Source organism: Arachis hypogaea, chromosome 17, assembly GCF_003086295.3.
Source record: "Arachis hypogaea cultivar Tifrunner chromosome 17, arahy.Tifrunner.gnm2.J5K5, whole genome shotgun sequence".
Lineage (NCBI taxonomy): Eukaryota > Viridiplantae > Streptophyta > Magnoliopsida > Fabales > Fabaceae > Arachis > Arachis hypogaea.
The window spans coordinates 103,863,831-103,882,574 of NC_092052.1; the positions used below are offsets into that span (position 1 = coordinate 103,863,831).

General features: G+C 34.1%; 1 protein-coding gene across 1 annotated transcript; it reads left to right on the forward strand.

Moving 5' to 3' along the window:
- The first annotated feature begins 12,172 nt into the window (after positions 1 to 12,172).
- Positions 12,173 to 17,846, forward strand: LOC112766356 (O-fucosyltransferase 16). The gene is made up of 10 exons (XM_025812256.3): positions 12,173 to 12,694; positions 12,790 to 12,843; positions 12,970 to 13,060; positions 13,173 to 13,249; positions 13,933 to 14,021; positions 14,173 to 14,356; positions 15,529 to 15,710; positions 16,019 to 16,121; positions 16,375 to 16,706; positions 16,795 to 17,846. Exons 1-10 carry the CDS (start codon positions 12,527 to 12,529, stop codon positions 17,237 to 17,239), a joined length of 1,725 nt encoding a protein of 574 aa, XP_025668041.1. The 5' UTR covers positions 12,173 to 12,526; the 3' UTR covers positions 17,240 to 17,846.
- The last annotated feature ends 898 nt before the right edge of the window (positions 17,847 to 18,744 follow it).

The window sequence follows — 18,744 nt, forward strand, 5'->3', positions numbered from 1 at the left end:
TCGAACCCTCACCGGATGTGTATCTGCTTTAGTCGCTCAAGTGTATAGGGTTGATTCACTCAATTCTCCTCTAACAATCAACAATTATTTCATGCATGTATACAAATATCATGAGGTCTTTCCACAAGGTTGTAATGGGACTAGGGTCAAGGTAGGATGCATATGGTCAAGTGAGTTTGAAATTTGAATCTTTGATTAACTTAAACTTCCCACCTAACCTATATAACACCCTATACAATTCTAAACAAACCTAACTACCCATAATTCTCCACTTTTTTACACATTAATGCATTCTCTTTTTTATCACCACACATATGCATTGATTTTTATTGAACTTTATTTTAGGGCATTTTGTCCCCTTTTTATTGCTTTTATTTTTCTTTTTTATATTTTTTCTTTTTATATATATTTTTCTACATTTTTTTTCTTTGTCATCATTTTTTTCAAACTAAAATATATACAAGAGCATCAATATATATGGTTTACACATTCAATGCATGAGTATGTACCCAATCCCCAATATTTTCAATAGAAATACAAAAACACTCTTTTATCCCAATCAATATTTCCAACTCTCCCAAACTTGAATGATAAACACTCTCACTAGCCTAAGCTAATCAAAGATCCAAATTAAGGACATTTATTATTTTTCTCTTTAAGACTTGTAATATGCTAAAATTAAGAACAAATGGGTTTAGCATAGGCTCAAAGTTGGCTAACAGTGGAAGATAAAAGGTAAGGCTATTTGGGTAAGTGAGCTAATTGAAATAATGGCCTCAATCATATAAATACATTCATACACAAAATAATAGACATAGAGAATCAAACAAATCAAAGATTACAATAATAGAAAGAGAATAATACATACAAGAATGAAAACTTATTATATATATATATATATGAAAACTAATAAAACCTTGGAAAATTTTATTATTTTGACTAAGCTTATTATATATATGAAAACTAAGAAAATGCAACAACAAAAAATCCTAAAAGACCTAAAAATGAAATACAAAAGTGTTGGGATTAGAAAATTGTCACCCAAAAACGTCGAGTGGTCGGACGACCTCCCCACACTTAAAAGTTTGCACCGTCCTCAGTGAATTCAAAGATGAGCAAGGGGGTACGGTGACTTTCCGGATTGCCACCTTCAGCTGGTGGATCAACCGGTTGCTGCATGTTCTTTCTTTCCCTTCCATTTTTGCTTATGATGGCGCACCCTGAAAGATAGGAAATAGGATATAACAAGACAAGTAAATGCACAAGCAAGGAAGCATAAATTGTTGGAATGAGGTGAATCACTAGAATTGGGTGAGTGAATTAGTGTGACATTGACGAAAAATAGGTGTGTGAATTCTAAATTAGGCGCCGTTTAGAACACACACATTATCATAGAGAGTTATGTCACAATTACACAAAAGAAGCATACACTTCATTCATTCTAGTGTGCTTAAAATACTTCAGAGAAAACTTGAAGGTTAAGACAACCAAACAAGCAATAAATAAGCATAAAAGCATTCAAGAAAAAATTAAGCAATTGTGAATTGGATAAGGAATGGACATTGATTTATGTGCAAGGTAACTTTAATGAACAAAATGAAATATAGAGCTCACACATCAAACAATGACACATATTGAAGTTTTTTTGCAACACCTAAGTGACATAAAGGTAGAACACATGGGTGCTATGGAACTTAGGAGAAAGAAGATAGAAATTAAACTCACTCACATAGCAAGCATGGGCCACAAATCTTTACAAAGCTCAAAAATATGTCACTAGGTAAGCTTTCGATCTGATTCCACAATTCCAAAATCTCAATGCATGAAATAGGTGATGTAAATAAGGGTCAATCATAAACAATCGTCACCTAAAAAAATGTATTGATAATACACAATTGCCTAACAATGGATGATGAATGCATGGTGGCCAAAACATGCAATTTAAAAGACTTAGAAAGCTTGAAGGCAATGTCATATGTACTTGGTATTCACAACTGTTAAACATGAAAAATTCCAAACCAAGTAGCAAATTGTAACCTCAAAGAAAGTGATCCAACAATGAATATCAAAAATAATTATGCTAAAATAGCATTCAGTTAATAATAAGCAGCAATAAACAGCAAACAACATGAATAATCCAACACTTATCATGAAAACAAAAATTAAACTAACTAGATAACTAACTAACTAACTAACTAACTAACAACTCACAAACTAAAGAAAATAATGGTAGATGGTGAATGATAGTGTTGGATGATGGTTGAAGGGTGGAAAGAAAAGAAGAGAAGAGAGAAGAAGGAAAGAAATGTGAAGAAGAGGAGAAAAGAAGATGGGTGAAAACAGGGCAGGGTCATGCGTACGCTTCGTGTCATGCATACGCATGAATTGCAGAAGCGAGCTACGACGCGTACGCATCGGCGACGCGCACGTGTGGGTGAAGAGAGATCTAGGTGATGCGTACACATGGGGTGATGCGTATGCGTGGGTGGATTTTGTGCTAGAGGCACAATTCCAGCCTAAAACGCGCACAACTCTCTGGTTTTTGTACTGGCCCTGAAAAATTTAGATATCACGCATACACGTGGACGAGGAGTACGCGTGGATGGTTGGAAACTTGGGGGTCACGCGTACGCGTGGGTGACGCATACGCGTGGCATGTTGCTCTATTTTTCAAAATTTTTCCAAGTTCTTGCACCAAACCAAGCATTCCAAATAGCTACCAAAACACCATAAAACCTTATTTATCATACTAGACTTCTAAATAAACTCAACTAACTAAACAAAACATGAAATTAAACTAATTTACCAATATGTACAAAAAGAGAAAATGAAAGGATGTTACCATGGTGGGGTGTCTCCCACCTAGCACTTTTGTTTATTGTCCTTAAGTTGGACTTATGGGGAGCTCTTCATCAAGGTGGCTTGTACTTGAATCCATCCTTGAACATCCACCAATGCTTGGACTTCAAATAAGATCCATCATTCAAAATTAATAGCTCCAAGCTTTGATGGAGTTCTTCACAAACCATGAGCTCCCAAAATTGAGCCTCCTCTTGTAATCCGGAATCCCACACTTTGTTTTGACACCCGTCTTCAAGTTGATCACGGTGATTCCAACCGGGTGGTAAGCGAGCCGAATTCTCATTTAAACACCCAAACATCCTATTAGACCCAAACAATTTAGCATTCCTCCAACTATGGGACCTATGCTTTGAGGGTTCAATCTTAATGAGCCTAACATCATTCTGCCAACCACTACACAATTCTCTCTTACTCTTCAAGCAACCCATATTCAAGTGGAATAAAAAAGTTAAGGGATATGAAGTTTACCCACTTGAATGGTGTAAAGGATGATGGTGACTTAGGAAGGAGGACCTCCCCACACTTTGACAATGCAAGGTCTACTCCATTGTGCTCTTTTTTGGCTACTTCCGCCTCTTGGCAAGCTTCTTCAATTTCAATTTCTTACTCACCAACTTCTTCTATACACCCCTCATTGCTTAAACCATGTGTCGGAGGTTATGCACGGTCCTCCGTGTCATCAATTTCATAACACAATGAGGGAGATTCATCAATTCCAAAAGACACATTGGTTGGTGTGGAATCATCTTCAATGATGGAGCTTGCTTCTTGCTCAACCTCTTCCTCTTGGTAGCTTCCTTCCAATTCAATCTCTTCTTCATTGCTTACCAAGGGTATGAGAAGTGAGGTATCTTCTTCTTTAATCTCTATGTCAAGCCCAATGGGAGAGGATTCAATTATAGATAGAAACTCATCAATGATTGAATCTATCTCTTGATCAACCTCTTCAAAGTCTTCAACCATGATATGCCTTGGAGGTTGTACACCCTCCTCAACATCAATATCAAGCTTCTTGGAAGATGGCTCTATAATTCTACACTTTCATGAACTTTCAACATCTCCCAAATCTTCGACCACTCCTTCTAGTTCAATTGTCTCGACTTCCTCCCTTGGTTGTGATTATTGCTTCAACTCCTCTTCTTCACCTTGAAGCTCCAAATTCACTCCCTCACTATGCTTCTTGATTGCTTCTCCACATTCAACAATGGGAGTGCCTTGATCGTATAGGCTTAGGCGGGAGGAGACCATGTTGCTAACGGCTTCCGCCATGGTAGCAATCATGACTTCTAGTTTCTTGAACTCCTTTTATATATCCTCTTGCCTTTGGATGTAAGAGCTAATATCTCTTTGTTGTTCTAGCATGAGGGCATTGAGAGATTCATCTATTGGAGATCGTGTGGAAAGAGAGGGTTCATTGTTTAGAAGAAAGGGCTCATAATTGAAAGGTGGTTCATCTTGGTAAGGGTATGGAGATGGTGTATATGGAGGTGGTTCTTGGGAGTAGTTGTGTTGGAATTGTGGTGGCTCTATGTATGGTTCATACGACTCATAAGGTGGTTAGTATGGTGGATAAGGATTAGGGTCATATGGAGGTGTTTGGTGATAGGGGGCTTGTGAGTATGATGGTTGAGGGCTATATTGAGGAGAGGGGTCATATGTATGTGGTGGTTGTGGTTGACAACCACAATGAGAATCACCACATCCATTAGGTTGATATGCATTAAGAGTTGGATTGTACCCATAAGAAGCCGGAAGAAGTTGTTGCCAAGAAGGTTGTCCATAAGCTTGAGGCTCCTCCCACCTTTGATTCCCAAATCCTTGATGCACATCCTCATTGAAGCTTCCATTCCCTACAACAAAGTTGTAACCAAACTCATAGCTAAACTGATGAGAATTCATAATATCAAAAAAAATAAAGCAAAAACTAATAATAAACAAGAGGAACAAAATTCTACAACTAGCAAGCAAAAATCAAACTATTCACATTTGAACAATAGCCAATAACATAACATTTTTGCAATTCCCCGGAAATGGCACCAAAAATTTGAAAAAGCAAAATCGTCAGTTAAGAATTTCTTCTCGGTTAGAGAAAATAACTTCGTTGCAAGTATAGTTCCGAACCGACAAGTAATGCTCAAATTAAATTTTAATATATTTTTGGTTGTCACAAGTACAAACCCCAATGAAAATTAACCGAAGTATTTAAACCTCGGGTCGTCTCACAAGGAATTGCAATGAAGTGATCAATTATTTGCTATGAAGGGGGCAAAAGGGGTTTGATTTGTAATTGGTAAGAAAAATAAATAACAAGAAAGTAAATGGCAAGAACTAATAAAGAAATGGAAAGAACTCTTGGCTAGGCATGGGAATTGAGATCACCCATCCTTGTCTACAAACCATGTATTGACAATTATGAGGTACCAACCCAATTAGTCTACTTCAACGCTTAAAGTACGTACAATATCTACTTCAAACTTGAAGTACGTCAAATAGGCTTGATCAACATCAATCCATAAGTCCTAACCTAGCTACTAATTGACTTAGTAGTAGGCTAGTGTCAATGGTTATTAAATTGACCACTAAGGGTTCTCAAATCACCAAATCAATGAGACCCAATGACTCAAGGTCACTCAATTCCCTTAGCCTAGGCAAAGAGTAAAGAAAACTACTCAAAAGCTAGAGAAAATATTTTAACAAACACCTAGAGTGAAATAAAAGTAAATATCACAAAATGCAAGAATTAATGGAAGCTATGACTAACAAAAGCAAGAAATCAACAATAGTAACTAAGATCAACATAAAAAGAACATGGAAACATAAAGTTGCCTTAAAAGGAAATTAAAATCTAACAAAGGTTCATAAACATAAAAGTAACAAAATAAAGGAAATGACAAGTAAAACTAGAAAAGTAAAAATGTAATAACAAGAAATTAAAAGGGAAAACTAAATCAAAACAAGAATTAAAAGTTGGATCTAAGAAAATTTGACCTAGACTACCCTAAATTCTAGAGAGAAGAGGGAGCTTCTCTCTCTAGAAAACTAACCTACATGATGCTAACCTAAAACTAATTGCTCCCCCTTTGTCCAAACTTGAATTCTGCATGAAATACCCTCAGAAACGAGTTGGATTTGGGCCTGGGAAGCTCAGAAATTTCCCCCAGTGAATTTACTTTAATGAGGTCACGTGCCTCTTGTCACCCGTGCGCGTGGATGGCAAATTCCCTCCTCACACTTACGCGTGGGTGACACGTGCACGTGGCTTGCAGATCTTCTTCTCACACGTACGCGCGGATGACGCGTGCGCGTGGCCCTTAATTCTCCAAATGCTCATTTCTTCATGAATTCTCCACTTTACATGCTTTTCTCTTCACTTCTTCCGTCCAATACTTGCCTTATGAATCTGAAATCACTCAACAACTATATCAAGGCATCGAATGTAATTAAGGTGAATTAAAATTGGCGAATTTAAGGCCTAAAAAGCATGTTTTCACTCTTAAGCACAAATTTAGGGAAAATTACAAAACCATGCTATTTCATTGAATAAATGTGAGATAAGTTGATAAAATTCTCCAAATTAAGCACAAGATAAACCACAAAATTGGAGTTTATCAAACACAGGCTTAAGTTGATCTGTTCAATGTCTAGATTATGTTATTATGGTTAATATTTCCCCTTAGTTTTTAAAATAAATTTCTGGAAACCATCGATCTTTGTAATTTTATTTATTAACTTAATATTTAGGTTTCTTTTCTTTGCTGCATTTTCGATTTCATTGAAGTATGATCTATCTTTCTATTCAATGTATTTCGCATTAAATTGTGAAAATTTTAATGTCAGTTGAATTTCCATGTTATGCCATCTATATTTTTTTTAAATTCTTTCTCAGATATTTTTCATGTTGTAATTCAATTTTATTGGCTTTTCATTTATATCTAGGCCACATTTCATAACTTTCCATAATCTCTAAAATATGTTTTATAGTAGTTTTGTAAAGTGGTTTTTTGGACTTTAGTTTGAGGAATCGAGCATTATTATAGAAAGGATACGGTAATAAGTTACATTCCCTGTGATATTTAATCATGTTGATAGCTTCATATTTGTTTGGATTTCAGAATTAACTAATTAAGGAGTGGTGGTCCTTTTTAATCATATTTGCTACTGTTAAAAATCAGTCGTTAATGAGGGATGAAGCTTTTGGTAACAGTTTATAATGTTCATTAATTTGTTAGTTTTTTTTTTTTTTTTGTATACTTAGTTACTTGGTTTGTTGCTTAAAAGTTTCAGTCTTAACCTCTAATGATACCATTATGTGCTAATAGAAGGTTTGTAGCAACTCAAGAATATTGGCACAACAAAAAAGAATGAATTTTTAGATTTCGCCTTTTCAATGGGCAGGTAACCAAACATATTATGCAATATTATATCATGCATATTAACCCATTAAAGAGGTGGGTTAAATCTTTAACTTCGAATGCCTTATTTTTAGTTTATATTCAGTTAGTGGTCTTTTCCACTTTTCTCCTCTAACCTCTTGATACTTTTTTTTGCGTGTTAGATAACTTTGATTAGCTAACTCTGAGTTCCTGATCTTTTTAATCTGAAATCTGTGTAGACTACAAGAACTCTAATAAACTTGCGAGACTCTTATAAAAGATTAATTTTGATAAATTATCAATGTACATTCAAAATAAATAATACAATGTTTACTAATCATACATATAATGATAGTGACTTTGAAAATCCAGCATTTATTGATACGGAAAAACATGATTGGATGTTTACGTAAAATGTTTTGCTTTCACAATGCATCAAGATAACAGCAATTTCTCTTTCAGTGTTTCTTTCAAAACTTCAGTATTTTTTTCTGGACATTCAATAACACCTAATATGTGTTTCTTAGTTAATTACCTATTTTTGTGATGTTGATTATAATGTCGTTTCATTTAGCTGATTATTATTTTCTAGTCTTGCTCTATAGGTAATAATGGTAGATTTAAATGTATACGTACTCCTCTTTACTAAATAATTATGTAATATTATGTGATGTATTTTTACCATGCTTTGTTAGACATGAATTAACTTTAGGAATAAAATCAAATATAGGGTGAGAGAGCTCTTCCCCCAAGGTTTGTTTCAACTCATGGAGAAGAATTAGGGTCAACGTTCTATGTCATTGACGAGCTCGATAATTTCTTGGTGCTAGAGCTGAAAAGAAACAATGAACAGCTGCTTATAACTGACACCTCATTTGAACAGGTTAGATCTTTCTATTTTGTCAATAGAGGGGCATGTGTGCAATTTAGATATGTCAGTTTCAAAATCTTTTTTATTTCACTGTGGAATCACATGAACCAGCCCATCCAGATTCACCTTGATCCTAACTCATATATGACTGACCTAATGGACTCAGAAACACTTGATAACATATATAGAGTGTTCCACATAAAGTATAACAGGAATGGTGAGCCTCATCACTTGATGTGATGGTTCTGTCTAAGTCTGAACCATCTGATGATGAGTTCTCATCAAATAGTGATGAAAATGATGATGAAGATGAGACACTTGAAGGAGATGATCTTCATTATCAATGGAGGTCAGCGAACAAAATAATGAAACAAGCGAATTGTCTGACTACGGGTAATGCTAAATGTAACCTTTTTTTTCTTATGTTTTGCATTTTAATATCATGGTACAGATCGATATCTTTTAATGTGGTGACTAACAAGTTTAAAATATCCTGAATCAGTCACACTCCAGATACTTATTATGAGAAGACCATCACAAATTCGGATTTGAGTCAATTTAGACTGGCAAGTTAATCTCAAAAGAGTGATTTCTTTTTCTTTTCTTTTTTTTTTTTTTGCAAACTTATTAAATATTCGTTCTGTATCTGTTATTCATTATATATGAAAATACTCTCTTTACCCTAACTATGAATCATTCATTGCAATATCTGCCCTGAAAATTTGATGCATATCTTAGACTCTTTAGAGATGGTTCGGTTTGGAAGATCACTGGTCCACCTTCCAACGTAGGCAAGAATGTATTCTTTTTTCACTTATTGAAAAGTGGAAGAATAAATGGAGAATGGAAGTTTGGGGTTGAACGGAAAAAATGTTGTAGAGTATACAATTTAAAGGAAGGGGACAAGATTATCTTGAAACTCGACTCCCTACCTAACCGCCAGATAGAGTTGTTGATTGAACGATCTTAGAGCTTATAAAAAAAGACCTCCTATGTATTACTCTGTGTGATACATATTTTAAACTATATGTTAAACTGTCTTGGACATATTTTATTTTCTTATTAATGGGTAGGTAATTATTTAGGTGGTTTAAAATTTTTTGGTGTTATTTTTGGATATGTATTACATTTTTTGAAACCTAGATTTTTTATGTTCTAAAATTTAAAATATGTATAGTATGTGAACTTGTTACTTAATCTATGTAATTTTTTGCTATATGGTATGAATAGTTATTGTAAATGAATATGAAGTATTTGACTATATTTTTTCTTCTCTTATATTAACAATTAAATTTGTATGATCATTTTTTTTAAAGTATAATATTAATATTATATATGAGAATTTTGTTCAAAATATATTGAATATATTGAATAATTTTATTTTTCAAAAGATTAACAAAACTTTAGTACCGTGCAAATGCACGATCTTCACGCTAGTAAGACATTAAACAAGTGCATTTTTAATGTTTAAAACAGTAATTTTTTTCTTTTTGTATTACTATTTTTTTATGTAAAAATACTTAAATTTACTTTAAAAAATTACCAAAATCACAAAATAAATCATGACTCCTTAATCATTAGTTATGCTATACAAGCAATTGAATTTCATAAATAAAAAATTTTGTGCATATCAAAATGTAGTAAGAATATTACAATTGTTATTATATAGTCACATATATCAAATAACGTGTTTACTAATTTCTACTTTATTATATAAATAATCTACTAATTTATTAATTGTATTTTAATTTTTATTATTTATGTATTTAAAAATTATATTAAAATTATTTACTTAGTGTCATAATAAATAAGATTTTAACTTTAAATAATTTATTAATTAACTTATATTTATTTATACCATTCATTTAAGAATTTATTATATCTATAATTTTGACAATAAATATTTAATTTGAGAAAAGATATTGTATCAATTATTTTAAAATAAAATAGGTTATTGATAAATAAGTTCTTGACTAATTTGATGTTAAAACGATGTCGTTTTATTTGAATAAATATAAACAAATAAGTCTTTGACCAATTTAAATATAAACGAGTTGATACTTGATACTATACGCTTATTATTTTTTGGGATAAGTATTGTTTTGGTCCTTTACGTTGAGGGTCGGAATCAAACCCGTCCCTGATGTATATTTTGATTTAAAACCATCCTTAAAGTCGTATTTGAATTTAAAATCGTCCTTTCTAATAAAATTTTTTAATTTATTCCTAAACTACCCCTATAATAAAAAATTATAAAATTAAAAAAAAAAAAAAGGAAACTCGTTGGTGGGGGTCGGGGGAAGAAAAGGGTACGAAGGGGGAAGAAAAGGGTACGAAGGGGGAGGGGAGGGAAAGGGGGAAGGGGAAGGCGGGATAGGGGGACGGCGGGGGGACGGCGCGGCGGCGAAGAGAGGGAGGAGGGGAAGTGGAAGAAGCCGGAGAAGAAGAGGAAGGGGGAAGGGGGGAGGGGGAGAAGGCGGTGAAGAGGGAAGGGGGAAAGGACGCGGGGTGGGGAGAAGGGGAGAGGGGGAGGAGGAGGGGGAAGGGGAAAGGGGGGAGGGGGACGGCGGCGCGAAGGGGAAAGGGGGAAAGGACGCTGGGTGGGGGAAGGGGAGAGGGGGAGGAGGAGGGGGGAGGGGGACGGCGAGCCACTGCCGTTGGAGTCCACCTCACCGCCTCCGCGTCGCCGCCTCACGTCGCCGCCTCCACCTCGCTTCTACCACCTCACGCCTCGCCGCCTCCGCCTCCGCCTCACGCCTTGTTTCTGCTTTCTTGCTTTCTGTTTCTGTTTGGTGTTGTTTCTATTTCTGTTTGATGTTGTTTCCTGTTTTCTTGGTGGTGGTGGTGGTGGTTGGTAGTGGTTGTGGTTGTGGTTGTGGTTGTGGTGGTTGTGGTGGTGGTTGTGGTTGTGGTTGTGGTTGTTGGCGTTGGTGTTGGTGTTACTGGTGATGCTGGTGGTTGTGGTGGTTGTGGTGGTGGTGGTGGTGTTGGTGGTGGTACTGGTGGAGGATGTAATTGTGTTGGTAGTGGTGAGGGTATTTTTGTCCAAAAAAATTAAAAGAACGATTTTAATACGAAAAAAACGTTAAGTATGATTTTAAATCGAAAATTACGTTGGGGACGATTTCGATTCCGACCCTCAACGTGAGGGACCAAAACAATACTTATCCCTTATTTTTTCTATGCTATATGGCAGTGGTAACACAAAAAGATGAGTCAAGAGATGTATTTTTTAATAATATGAGAGAAAAGAGATCAATAACTCTGTTTTTTTTTAGTTATACAATAATCTCTAAAAATCTTACTTATTGATTTATGATGTTTAACTTTTTATAAAGAATCACAAATTTTTTTTTTTTGGTGACTAAAGAATCACAAATTGAATCGTCTGATTTAATTTTTGAAATAAAAAAAAATCTCACATTGAAATTGCACTCTTTAATTTTTAATTTTAAATATATAAAAAAAATTAAAAGTACAAATTGGATCTAGTTTATTATCTCTCTTTAAATAAATTGGATTATCCGATTTGATTAATATCAATTTATAAAAAATAACTCTATATCAAACAAAAATACTCAAACTTTTAACAATAATGTATTATACCGATATTTAATCAATATAAACAAAATTAGTGGATACTTTACTCATAAAATAATACAAAATTTTTTTTAATATATTTATTATTTATTTATTAAAATAAAAGATTTAAAAGCATCCACTAATAATGACCTTAACTACATAAATTAACTAAACCACTTTTATTAAGCCAGCAAAGGCTACCATCAGACCAAAAGATTTCATGGAAAATGTTTTATTTAGTTAGCACTATTATATGCATGTATTCATTTATTTATGTATTTATGATAGTAACTATTTCTGAAGCGAAAGAGTGAGTGAGCAATGTGCGTAAGTGAGGGGCTATTAAGGGTATTAATAACCACTTTTAAAACTAAAAATCCAAACACAAAATAATTTATTTATAAAATATTTTTAATATAATTATTTATTATTTAATTATTTTTTCAAAAGGAGATCTGTTTCTCTGGGTCTAAATAATTCAAAAAAAAATTAAGAGGAATCGTTTCCCTACCGGATAATATTGGAAAGAAACAAAGCAAAGAATCCTGAAGGAGTCAAAACAAAACCAGATTACAGGAGGGAAGGATTGACATTATGATTAGCATGGCAGCCAGCTGAGGCAGAGGAAGAGACAGAGTCCCCCTTTTATAGTTATTCTTTGTCTCATCAGCCAGTCACGCCCCACGCGCCATCATCGCTCTCTTTTTCTTTTCAAATCTATTTATATTTATTCCTTCATTCATTCATTCATTCGCTCGTTCGGTCATTTCATTCGCTCGCACTTCAATGCCGTACGGCATAACTAACTACCTTGTTCGATCGGTTTCTCCTCCTCGTTATGGCTCCTCAGAGGCGGCGCCTCCACCATTTGCAGCGTTTCCCTCTCTTGATTCCTCTCATCTCTGCCGTCGCTGCCGCTCTTATGTTTCTCTTCGCGCTACTCTCTCTTCTAGCTCCTTCTCCCAACGAAACTAATCATATGCACCGCCCGCGCCAACGCTCTTCGGTACTCTCTCTCTTTCTCTCTGTTCGACATGAATTGAACATAATCAATCGATCGTTGATTCCTCACCGTTTTCTCACCTAATGTTGTGCGTGTAGTTTGACGTTCAATCGGAGGACAACGCTATTGGAGATAATGTGTTCCGCGTTCCGGTTAGGGCTTTCTTCTTGCTTCTTTTATTTTTTTCAATTTGTTGTTCAGTTCCACGTTTTGTTTCCTTTGGATCTTAACCAGTCACTATGCTTGTGATTTTGTTTTTATCCTATCATAATAACCAGAAAATAATAGGGAAGTTGAATCGCGGACTCTGGAGCTTTAACAATTCCGTAAACTTCTATGGATGTAGCAACGCAAGCAGCGAGTTTCCAAGTGCGTATTTCATGCATATAGAACCGTTTAGTTTAAAGCTTAGATTGCGCTGTGTGTATATGTATTGTCATATGGTATATGATATATGAGGAATGCGCTTTTTGCGTGGCAGAAGCTCAAGCCATTACTCATCCGGATCGGTATTTGGTAATTGCAACCAGTGGTGGCTTGAATCAACAAAGAACTGGAGTAATTTTCTGGAATCTTGCCTCTATTATAATGATATGATTTTTTTTTTAGTATAAAGAAAACTACAGTGACTCCTAGTAAATTTACTGTGAATTGAACACAAAAAACTGGGAGAAAAAATTGCCTACTGTGAACAAAATCAACTTATTAATTGCTATATTGTAGGAGTATGCTGTGTTGCATTTTAATGAGAACGGAACTAAACTTGGCAGATAGAACTAAATATTAAATAACCATGGAGCCTTAAAAGATTTCTAAGTTTTATCCAAACCGCTGCTTACGGATTGCCTTAGAAACACTTTCTCTTCATATAAAGTGCTTCTTTCATATGTAAGACTTGGAAGTTGTGACGATAAAATTGACAAAGGCTCTGACACGTTTCAGGACAATAACTGTGACAGTGTGACTACAAAAGTGTCTTCTACTTTTAATTTTCTGTCTTTTGATTTCTAAAGTTTTCTGGATTACGTTATTACCTGCATTTCTGGAAGAAACATATCGTTTATTTTTCAAAAGTTGTACCTGCTTGCTTGAAATACATATAGCCTCAGAACTTTAATGCAGCATATAATAATTGTTGTCTAGCCGACCCCACGTTGTTGTATATAATAATTGGTTAGTAATTGCAAACTTTCTGCATACTCAGCTGTCAATGCCAATATTTCCTTTTCTGCATCTGACAGATTACAGATGCTGTTGTTGCTGCGCGAATTCTGAATTCTACTCTTGTTGTTCCCAAACTTGATCAACGGTCTTTTTGGAAAGATTCTAGGTCAGTCGCAGAAAGGACATATATTGTTTAGCCCTTGTCTGCAGTTATACTATTTAATTTTAGTTAGCGATCTAAGTATTGACACTCCATTCGCACTTTCTCTGTGATGTATCTTAGATTGTTAAATGATGTTATACTTTGCCTGTTGCAGTAACTTCTCGGAGATCTTTGATGTTGAATGGTTTATATCCTTCCTATCAAAAGATGTCAAAATTATCAAGGAACTCCCAGCAAAGGTTCGCCGAAGATCATCTCTGTACTCGTTGCGTGTTCCAAGGAAGTGTAGCGAAAGATGTTATATAAATCGTATATTACCTATACTCCAGAAAAAGCATGTAAGTTTTTTATGTCCTGAAACTCTGATGGTGCTGATATGATGTACAACTCAGTAACTGCTGTGTGTTAACTAGAACTAGAAAGAGGTAAATTTATTCACCAGGTTGATTGTCAGTTTGTTGTGTGGAAGTCGTTATTCTGTGATAATAAAATGTGTTCTAAAATGCTTTTAGTTTAAGGTCTATAATCCAAACATTTACGGGATAAATCATAAAATTTTAAAGTCAGTCAACTTCAATTATTGGATGCCTTTTGTTTTCAATATAGTCTTTTCCAGTTTCCTTCATTGGGATGCCATCTTGTGGTTATATGATGAATTAAACGGCTAATTTTTGTAGAGATGAATAAACATAGTTTGTTATTCACTGATATGGGTAGGTTGGATGTTTATTTTATGTGAAGATAAAAATTTGAAGGTTAAATTTTACATGGAATTTTTAGATTTGTGATTTTAAAATAATAAAAATTTTATAAACACAAATCTAACTGCCAAATTTTTTATTTAAAAAAATAAAGAAAATTATAAATACAAATTTTGACTCTTAGATTTTTTTATTTTATAAAAAAATAAAATAGTATAAGCACAAATCTGACCTTTATACCTTTTGTTACTAAATTTGACCATCGGAATTCTTCCAATTATTCTCAACAATTTCATGGTACACTTCTTATCTTTGTAATATAGCAAAACATACAATTTTATTCCAATATTAAAAATAAAAAGCGGAATTAAACACGACGTGTGCAATGGCTACAATATTTGAGTCAAACTAGGATCTACCGCTTCCTTTACTTTGATTGCAAGCCTCATTCTCTCCGTCTCTCTCCCAAAAAAAAAAAATAATTGCCCGATATTTCAGATGATGAAGATACACGAGTACATGACAACTCATGCAGCGCTAACTACTTAGTCTTGTCCTTATAGATTTAATTCTATTCGTTCTTTTGGAAAGAGAACATCCATTTGTTAGATTTTTGTCACTGTTTCAAATGTCTCTATCCAGTAATTGTTGAGTTGGATTCTACTCGCATGATGGAAGTCGAGTTAAAGTATGTTTACATTTATACAACTAATTGACTCCTTAAGTTCTGATAGCAGCACGTGGATAACTGTTTGAATATTTGATTATCCAGTAAATATATTAAATTTATTTGCTTCACTTTGTGGCAGGTTATTCAGCTCAGCAAGTATGACTACAGGCTTGCAAACAGGTTGGATCCGGAGTATCAGAAGTTAAGATGTCGAGTTAACTACCATGGGTTAAGATTTACCGACCCAATACTTGCAATGGGTAGAAAATTGGTACGTCGGATGAGGATGAGAAGCAAACATTATATCGCACTGCACCTGAGGTAGGGGTTTTTTTTTTTTTTGGTTTTTTGGGGGTGAGAAGAGGTAGTTTTGGTTTATTATTCATTTCTATCCTATATAATTCACATGATTAGACTCAGCAGTATGATAACCAATAAAGCTCAACTATTGCAAGCCTTGGCGATATTTTTGGATGACTGCACTGGCCTCACCCTGCCCCCTAGTGGGGCCTTCCCTAGGTCCATGGGCCTTGTACAATACAATAAAGAAAAGGATTTTACTCTTTCCAGACCAAAAACAATTTTAGTGTTTAATAGTTTCTAGATGTGATTATCTTTTCTTGCTCCAGATTTGAACCCGATATGCTTGCATTTTCTGGATGCGATTATGGTGGAGGAGAGAAGGAACGGAAAGAACTGGGTGCAATAAGGAAGAGGTGGAAGACGCTACATGTAAGCTCAAAAGTTAAATTTTGTTATTGCCAATGATTGTTAGTAATATTTTATTGTTGCCTTTTCTGCTATTAAACCTAATAGCATGTGTTCATAGAATGATTATTATCAGTGACTATTAAAATCTGAAAAATCATTCATCCTGCTGAGGCATAAACATTATTTTGTTGAGAATGATTTTGATTTATGCTTATGTTGATAGCAGATTTGAAATATATAGAGTAGTGAATAATGTGATTATATTGAAATGCAGGGAGCCAATCCTGATAAGCAAAGAAGACAGGGAAAATGCCCGTTAACCCCAGAAGAAGTTGGTCTCATGCTAAGAGCCTTGGGGTATGGTTCTGGTGTTCATATTTACGTTGCATCAGGGGAAATATATGGAGGGGAAAATACATTGGCACCTCTGAGAGCATTATTTCCTAATATCCATTCAAAAGAGACCATTGCTATTAAGGAAGAATTAGAACCATTTTCTTCATTTTCCTCTCGCATGGCGGCACTTGACTTCATTGTTTGTGATGAAAGTGACGTATTTGTGACCAATAACAATGGTAATATGGCTAAAATATTAGCTGGGCGAAGGTAAATTAACTGCATATGCTTTTTCTTCTTGTTTCTGTTGGTCGCTCGTATCTATACCCACTCTATCTTTCCATGAACTTTCTTATAGGAGATACTTTGGGCACAAACCAACCATTCGTCCAAATGCTAAAAATCTCTACCAATTGATCATGAACAGAAATAATATGACTTGGGAAGCTTTTGCTTCCCGTGTACAGACTTTTCAAAAAGGCTTCATGGGGGAACCAAATGAGGTTAGACCAGGCAGAGGCGTGTTTCATGAGAACCCATCTACCTGCATCTGTGAAGATTCTGTGCCCAAAGTGGGCCAAGATTCTGGACATAGAAAACATGGGAAGGATAATGCAATCAATGAAAATGATGATGACGAGGATTATGATGATTCTGGATTGCCAGAAATGGAGGATGATGATTACGAAAATGATGAAGATCTGAGTGATCGAGTAGAGAAGGGTACATACAACGGAACGGTGTCGGACTATGACGCAATGAACTCTCAGAATCCCGAGTTAGAAGAAGTTGTATCAGATTAGTTGAGCTACCATATTCAGCACTATTGTACCTGCTTGCATTATGCTATGTTAGTCTTAGTTACATCCCCTTGAGCAGCTACCAGTCAATTGAAAGTATATGACAAACTCAGGAGCCAGAAAAGCCACATAACTTGGAAAGACATACTGAAAAAAATTCAAACATGGGATCATCAAATGCACGATGATATAATGGCCTGGGTTCGATCAAGGGGATGACATAACTGAATCCGCAGAGATGGGATCGGAAGTGAGCAATGGGAGTGCAATTGAGGGAAGCCGTTCAACGTTGAGGCGTAGCCTTGTAGGCGGTGTATATCTTCGTTCTGGAAATTTCTTATAGTTGAAAATTGTGCGTCGCTGCTTCTAGTTTTCTTTGGCATTTTGATGCAATCAACTGATTTTCACTAATAGAAGCAGCAAAATGCCAACATAAAGTTTTTGTCCCAAAAGTTTTGGGAAACCTTTTGCTGTGAGAGAGAGGATCGCTATAATCGTTGGGAGAAATCTACACATGTTCAACTATTCGGGGAACTTGTCCTTGTTTTTTTTTTCCTTCATTTTTTTCTGAAAAATAGAAAAGAATAAATACATAGTTGTAAGAACAGAATCCGTGAGACTATTGGTTTATTGGTTCAACTGATGAATTACTAATTGGATTGGTAGAACTAATCCTTTATAAATAAAAAATATAAAATAATAAAAAATTTAAAATACATATCTTAACTAATATTTTAAAAACAATTAGTTCAACAAATTATAATCAACGACTTATAATCCAATTATTATTAAATAAGTATATAAAATTTTAATATTTTTTTATGATAAAGATTTTTTAATTTAATTTTTGTATTAAAGTATTTTAATATTTATTATATTGTTATATACTATATGTATTTATTAAAAAATATAATTAATTTAAATATAAATAAATTTAAAATTAAAATATCTAAATAAATTATTGTGTAATTTTACTAAATAATTATAATTAGGATATAAAAAAATTAAAAATTAAAAAATAATATAGTTTAATGATAAAGAGAGCATACAGTACAAGAGAAAACCTAAATTTAAATCACATCTTTATTATTCGGTTGGACTGGCTATAAATAAATATGATGTTTCTCCTCAACTTTTATATTTAATTTACAATATTTTAAACACTAAATAATTATGTTTATTTTGTGGGATTTTCAACCCCCATATAATATAATTATTTAGAGTTTCAAAACCTTAGATAATATATAAAGTTTTAAGCACTAAAAAAGATATTATTGTTGTAGAATAAATAAATAAGAAAGATATAATATGAAATAAAATATAAATAAAAGACTCTAATTTTGATATTTACCAATATAATTATTTCACTATAATAATAGAAGTAACTTGTATATTTATTACTATTATATATTAGCAAGAGATGAGAAAAGTTTTGTATATAGACAATATAGAGAGAAAAGATTATTGTTATTGATGTCTTATTAACAGAGGCTTAACCTCCTATTTAT

Excerpts from the sequence above, each read along its gene's own strand:
- LOC112766356 (XM_025812256.3), top strand. The coding sequence starts at position 12,527 with ATGGCTCCTCAGAGGCGGCGCCTCCACCATTTGCAGCGTTTCCCTCTC. Across the intron at positions 14,357-15,528 it reads CTATACTCCAGAAAAAGCAT|GTTATTCAGCTCAGCAAGTA; the intron begins GTAAGTTTTTTA and ends ACTTTGTGGCAG. Across the intron at positions 15,711-16,018 it reads TATATCGCACTGCACCTGAG|ATTTGAACCCGATATGCTTG; the intron begins GTAGGGGTTTTT and ends TTCTTGCTCCAG.